At 40.0% G+C, this 7,514-nt stretch overlaps 1 protein-coding gene across 1 annotated transcript in view; it reads right to left on the reverse strand.

The window, feature by feature from the left end:
- FOXK2 (forkhead box K2) overlaps positions 1-6,168 on the reverse strand; it is a 12,986-nt gene extending 6,818 nt beyond the window's left edge. The window contains exons 1-3 of the mRNA XM_014308482.2: positions 5,974-6,168; positions 3,151-3,298; positions 2,549-2,695 (exon numbers count right to left, since the gene is read on the reverse strand). Of these exons, the coding sequence (XP_014163957.1) occupies positions 2,549-2,695; positions 3,151-3,298; positions 5,974-6,020 (342 nt within the window). The 5' untranslated portion in view covers positions 6,021-6,168. The remainder of the gene's footprint in view (positions 1-2,548; positions 2,696-3,150; positions 3,299-5,973) is intronic.
- Positions 6,169-7,514: the final 1,346 nt, after the last annotated feature.

Here is a 7,514-nt window from a genome sequence, read left to right on the forward strand (position 1 = left end):
AATTAAAACCCAGTATTCTAATTGGAAATAACAGGAATCCCATTTATTTCATTCTCTCATGAGAAACACGGTGATTGAAACCAATGTTTAGAACACTACAAATACTTGTGCAGAATGCAGTGTTAAAAACAAAAATAAAAATGATCAGTGCTTGTACTCCACCCTTCCCCAGGTGTCCCAGCTCCTTCCAGGAGGGCCAGCAGAACACAGCATAAACTGATTCTGATCCTGTGTGGTAATTCTGTTACTGTTCCACAGTTCAGAAAGAAAAGCTAAATTACACAAGCTGCAAAGGCAGCTGGAGTGCTGTGAATTCACCCACAGTCCAGTTCATCTCATTAACAAAGCCAAGAATTTACTGTGTTAATTAAAACACCAAGTGGCAGCAGGTCCTGAACCAGCTCTTCCAGATTTTTGTCACCACAGTCTCTTTCACATTCCCACATCCTCAATTTGCTGCAACATCCCCCCACTCCTCCACCAGAGCAATGCACAGAACTGCTGACACCCTCAAGCTGCCCTATCTCTGCTTGGCTTTGCACACAGAATTTCTTTTTGTTTTATTTTTTAACATAGATAAACCCCAAAATCTCTCTCAGTATTATCACTGAACAGGAAGAAACTGATGCTAAGGATTCACCCTGAAACACTTGTGGGGGAACAGAGGTAAATGGGAACAAACTTTATGCTTACAAAGGCTCTCAAAAATTTGCAAAGCCAATGTAAAACTTGCTCAAATATCTGAGTTCATGACCCTGATGGTAAGTTTGGAAAACTTAAAGCAGTGATGATAACCACATATGATTTCTTGAATGCAAACTGATGAAACCAGAGATGGCTTTTTCCCTGCCAGAAATGGAAACAGAACTAGAAAGATGCCAAGAACATATTTATAAATTGTATTTATTTCTCCATATGCTAGAATAAAGGAGTGGATCCAAAAATACCTGCTAAAATAAGTTCACAGAGAGGAAGGAGCCTTCAAATGCCCATTAAAATGAGCCCATTGTATGCTAAAGGATATAAATACCTGTTTCTTAAGGTGTGGGACTGGGATACTGTAGATGTGTTTTACTCCATGCTTTGAATGATATGTGCATATATAGCCTCCAATCTGATTTAATACATCTTTCCTAGGTCACCTGAGCTGCAATCCAACTCCTAATGTGCAGAACCTGGCAGAGCAGTGTCTGAACAGCATCTGATTTTCAGTTTTTCCAATTGTTTCTGTGCATAACTGCTGATTAATGACTCCAGCACACACTGTCTGCTGTGCCTGTCACCTTGGCTTTAGGAAGCACCACAGCCCCAATTCCACCCCCTGCTCTATGGCAGAGCTCTTTAGCTCAGCATAACTCTGTGTCTGTGTGTGTTGGGTTCATGATGCTCACAAAGCAACATCATCTACACAGACACTCAAGGTACTGCGAAATAGGAAGCAAAACGCACACCAACATTTTATAAACAGAGTCTTGTTGCTAAAACAACCTGACTGCAGCCAGGATACTGCACTGTTATGTGGGAAAGGGAAACAAAAGAGACTTCCCAGCCACAACAGCCAAGTCCTTGTCTAACCAAACCCTCAGCAAACAGCCAGGAGCAGCTACATTTCCCTCTAACCTTGGGAGAGCAACCCAGCTTTCACTTAGGCTGTATGACAAATAAGTATGTGATTCATATTTAAAAATCTCTTCCTCTACAGGGAAGGTTTGTATTCTTCAGTCTTCCACTTGTGCAGCCAATGTTAACACTTCCTCACTTTTCCTCTCACCCAATCTCCCTAAATTTTGCCTCCCTGACAATAACTGCAGAGGGAGCAGAGAGCCCAGGATGGACCATGTGCTGCAGGTGCTCCAGGCTCCTTGGCCTCTGAGACACCCAAAACAGCACCAAAGGCACTGAGCCTTCACACGTGCCTGGGAAGGCTCTGCCAGACTGATTTGTACTCAGTTAGTCATCCTGGCAAAAGCTGAGGCTGGTCTTGTGAAAATGAAAAGAAAGCAGAAATTAATTCTGCAGAGTTGAAAGGTTTGGTACAGGAATGGGCAAGTTCAAATCAAACAGTGCATGAACCAGGGTGAGATAATGAGATAAAACACTTGTTCCTTCACCTGCTGCATGGGCAAGATCACTGTTTTCAAACAGAACTAAACACTTGGAGTATTTAATATCTCAATTTTATCTCAAGATAGCAACACGGATGTTGACACAACTGAAGGTTACAGAACGTGACACCTTTCCTAGACAGCATACAGGATTCAAATCCAGTGCCAAATGCACTTTGCTTTCCCCAAAGTCTGTCTGCAACCCTACTAGAGGTTTAAAGAACACCATCCCATCAATAAAGCAGTATTTAAAATACAGACTAATGTAAATTACCCACTTTGTTGGAAAACTTACAATCAGAGGAAAGACAACACACTCATTTGACAAATTCTATATCTGAAGGATTATGAGGCTTACCAACTGCCTGCTCATGACCATTTACAGCTGCCAGTATTGCTCACATGTAAAAAAAAAAAATTAAAAATCCAGAAATCAGAATTACCTGCCAGCCCTTGTCTGCTGTCCTGTAGTAGGGATAATTTTTAGTTATGTGCGTATAAATTCCATTTAGTGTAAGCTGCTTATCCGGGGCCATTGTAATTGCTTGGACTATTAACTGTGCATAGGAGTAGGGTGGCTTAGAGTCATCCTGCACAAAAACAAGAAAAGTCTGCATCAACAAACTCTGAATAAATACACACTGCTCACTAGATCAAAAGTCATAAAAGATCATTAACTTGACTTAGGGTACTTTTGGACAACGGAAATCTTGAGGCAGAAAAGAAATTAAGAAAGCTTTGTTGTTCTGATCAGCAATTTTAGGGAAACATAAATTTTGCATCAAAGAATTTTCAATAGCCTCCAAACAGATCTTTAACTGAGACTGCACACAGACCCTCCCCCAGAGGGGACAGGGGTGGGTTAGTTAATCAATCAATCAATCAATCAATCAATCTCACATCTGATCACAAAACCCAACACATTGTTTTTAAAGCCTGGCATGTTAAATTACCACTCAGTGCATACACCTTAGCAAACAAAACATCCCAAGCCTTCCATTGAGTTCAGGTGCAATTTCTGGGATCGGTTTCAAGCTGTGTTTACCTTTGGGCTGTCTCCCCCTGAAGCTTCCTTGTCGTTTTCTGACTGGGAATTGTCAGCCATCAAATGTAGGTCAGATGCTATTCCACGGCTCATTTTGTACCCTGAAGAGCCTGCGCCGCGGGGGCTCGATGGGCAGGAATTTGCAGCACTGTAGAGCATAAAAAGAAGATCCTACTATTTTGTTATACAGTATATCACCACATTATGTCTCATCAAAAAGCTCTTACTGCAGCAAAGCCACTACCAGAGCTGGGAGGCTGCAGCTAAAGGGTTGTCAGGGCTTCCATTCCAAAGCACCTTCCATGCTTTGCTAAGCCAGCCATGGAATCAGAATAACTACAGGAAAAAACCTCACTCAGGCTTTCCTCCTCAAGAATCAGCTGACTGATCAGGCTGTAATATATTTGTGTGAGATTTGCCACCTTAACTGCGTCAGCAAATACAGATTTTCAGGCACTCATTGGAAACAACACAGGAAACTACTGCAGCAGTTTGTAGTATAGGAGACTGGGGGTTCAGCTCTTTAATTCCTTAATTTACAAGGACTGGGGGTTCAGCTCCTTATTTCCTTAATTCACAAACAAGACACACATCTTGCATGGAATTTCTGCCATATGCTTGTGTTCAGTCTGCCCCCAAAAAAATCATCTCTCCTGTGTAGTGTTTTTGCATATTTAAGGAAATAAAGCAAGCAGTGAGGCAAAAAAAGGTTTGATTCTCGTTTAAATTGGAACCAGTATTATTTTAAGTGTTTACAGGTGTGTGCATATACTTACACATAGGTATGTGTATAAAAATCATAAATTTATCTAAAAATGGGATGCATCAGCACTGACTCAGCTGATTTAATGCAATATTGGGCCAAGAGAGCAGATACATTGCTAGAAAGTAAGAGATGGTGCCAAACACTAAAGAGTATCTCCTAACACTTCACATTTTGCCATCCATCACAGAAAACCAGGTAAAACTGGATATAATTCCACTGGAACATCTTTCTACCAGTGGCCCCCTGCCTTGCAGAGTCCACAGGAACTGCAGCTGCACGATGCCAATCTTCTTCTCTGATTTCCTTTTAGCCAAGAGGAAAGAGAAAGCCAGCAGGTGAGGTCCATCCCCTTCCCCAAAATAATTCTGGCAGCTCTTTTGCAAGGACACAACTCTCTGCAATTCATACTGCAGCTGATTTCAAGGCAGCCCTCAGAAATTCCAAAAAAACTAGAAATCTCAATAGCTGCACCTGGCTGTGCCCCCAGAAGCAGCCTTATCTCCAAAGATAATCTTTAATCTTTGAATCTGTGGTTCAAAACATCAACAACAAATAAATCTAGACAATGTTATTTAGATCTACACACTAAAGCTTGAACAATTTTCATCTGTCAAAGTTTGTTTGTCTGCCTGGCCCCTCCAGTGTTTTGCTACCTCCTTTTTTATGTACAGGAGACAAACACTATAGATTGGGCAATATATACTTACACTGAAAGTATCAAAGCTTCACTTCCCAAGAAATCCACCCATGATTTGTTACTAGTGATATACTTACTATAAGAGAGAGATGGCATTTTTTAAGTGTTGTACAGAAGAATCCTTGCTTAGAGCCCAAATGTGGAGCGAATTTATTTTTTTCGATATAGGTCACTCCTGCTCTGTGTTTGCACGTATCAGCTGACAACATCCCTCTGCTCTGCTCACTTCAGCATATATTGACAAAGAGACACATATGGTATAATCAAAGCAAGTTTACAAGTCCTCTACAAAACAGGATGATTTGCAGAGAAACTGTCAGGCTTTGCTCTCAAAATAGACTCCAAACTGTCATCTTTTTTTTTGTGTGTAATAAACTACTCAACAGGTGTATGAAAGCCCTAAAGAGAGTTACAAAATTCATAGCAAGGCAAAGCCAGTGGTGATAGATGGGATAATATCTCAAATATTTGTGAGCTGCTCTGTCACTGGCAAGATGTGTTTTCCCTGAATTCTTATAAGAAAGCAAACCTGTTACACAGACAAGCCTAGGTATCTTTTCTCTCTGCTTCCATCATTTCAGCAGGTGTCATTAAACACTCCCAGACAGAGACAAGAGCTTGGCAAACATGCAAGAAGTCAATTATCCTTCCATTCAAATCTCATTAACAAGCTGTACCTTTTTAAAAGCAAGCATGGACACAGGAAGTGAGAGGAGACAAAAAAGCTTTCAAAAGCATGAACATGACTGAAACAACTTTCAGGGCCTTGACATGGAAGTTTTGCTCCTGATCTTTCCAAGACTTTGAATAATTTAATCTGAAGTAATTTGTGAGGATGGGTTGCTTGTGTTTAATTGAGTTTGGTCTCAAGTAATAGGTGGGACAAGGGCTGCAATTACCAAAGAAGTAGGAGGGCAAGGAAAAACAAAATAAAATAAACTGCTCCCTTCCAACTAAACAAAACCAAATCTTCTGGAGTAAGAGATCAGTCAATTTTCCACACCAATAATAACCCAAACCATTTTTCCTGATCATGAACTTCAGGACAGTGGCAAATCAGGATGTTTTAAAATGGTGCCATTTAAAATTGTCTCATTTGAAGCGCTGCCATAAGCATGCAAGAGCAAAAAGCAATTTAAATTGTTGAAATGCAAGAAAAATGCCAGGTTCTTGAGCTGAATGTTACACATGGAACATGTTAATGTTCATGCAACTGTGTCAGCAGAAAGGGGCAGGTTTCTGGAGGCAGGTATGGCTGAGCTTCAGCCAAATTTTGACCTCAAAAGCAAAATCCTGAATGAGAAAGTTGTGCTGAGGCTGACTGTACATAGCCCTGATCCCACCTGCAGGGTTTAAATACCTGATGGTTCCTGTGGGAGAAGGGAGGGGGCTGATCAGGTGAGCCATGTTGTCTGGAATGTTTATTGTTAAGGGAGAGATCTGGGGTTGCACAGGCTTCACTGGGGACTCCGGGGCCTCCTGCTTTTCTCTCTTTTCATTGGACAGAGCTGTGAATGTTATCTTGATGTTTGTGCTGGGAAACCTGAAAGTACAGCTGAAAAATAAAAATAAACAAACAAATGTATGAGTCACTTGTTTACAGAATGCAAGACTTTCTGAATAACTTGCATGTTACCACCTAAGCTCATTTACAATTTATATTTATATATATATTTATAATTACCCACAACCATCTTCATTTTACAGATCATACAGGGAGATCAACGGGACCAGAAAAAGATCCCCAGGTAAGCACCTGACATTTGTTAAGGAACACAAGGAAATGCAATTCTTTCTAACAAGGGCAGTTTGTGCATTGTCTCCAAATTTCTTGAGGTTCATCCTGATCTTGCAGCAGCCCCAGAGCAGAGCTATTTTAAAAACAAAACCTCATTATTTTATGATGCCAAGGAATGGCTTCAGCAAATGAACAAGTTGGTCCATGACAGCAGAATTAATCAGAAGCATGAACATTGGCCAATTTGAGGTCTACCCAGTTTCATAGACTGGTCTAAGAGATCTGGGTTCTTTTCTCTTAAAATACCTATTAAATTAAACATATATCAATTCCAATTTTGCTCATTTACAGAGTATATTGCTGCTTTAGTACTACATTCAAACACCTTTTTTCAGAGCTGTATTTAAGACCCAATTTCAGTAAACTGCCTATTTTCATGTATAACCAAGGATTACCTGCCTAAATTTAATGACAAGCAATAAATTAACAATGTGCAACTGTTTACAAATTTGAAAAATAAAATGCAATGAATGTACCTTAGGATAATCCCTTTTTTACATCCCTGTGCACAGCATTTAGAACTGAACCCAATTAAACAGGACAGGCTTGTTTCTAACTTCTCAGTAAATAAATTTGCTTAATCTTGAGCAAATAAGAAACTTAATTTTGTCTCAACAAAAGCATCTATAAAAATACAGTTTAAATAACTTTACTACCTCCTCATCCTTAAGTTGTTAGACTACACCGAGCACTAAACCCACGATGACATTTACACACCTCCCACGTGATGAAAAGGACTTTCCAACAAGACTATACCCAGAAACAAACCTCACAAAATGTTGAGCTTTGGGTTTGTTTTGCTTTTAAGTGCTTCTAGGCAGATCTAGTTTTATACAAAAAGGAAACAAGCACATGCTGGAACAAGGGCTAAGAAATGAGCTATGAATGCAAAATACAGACTGTAAATAAAAGTGATCACTTCTCTGGAAAAATATATGAAACATAAAAGTGATGTAAGAATTGGCAGGAACACTCAGCTGCAGAGTAGCCTTAGAAATGAACTCTCCTGTGTTTTGGCTTTCATATCTTAAAATGAATCGAAGGATGTTTATAGAACAAAGGCAGCATTTGATTTTCACTATGTCCCTTGCCACATGCACCAC

Source organism: Geospiza fortis, unplaced genomic scaffold (genome assembly GCF_000277835.1).
Source record: "Geospiza fortis unplaced genomic scaffold, GeoFor_1.0 scaffold244, whole genome shotgun sequence".
Classification (NCBI taxonomy): Eukaryota; Metazoa; Chordata; class Aves; order Passeriformes; family Thraupidae; genus Geospiza; species Geospiza fortis.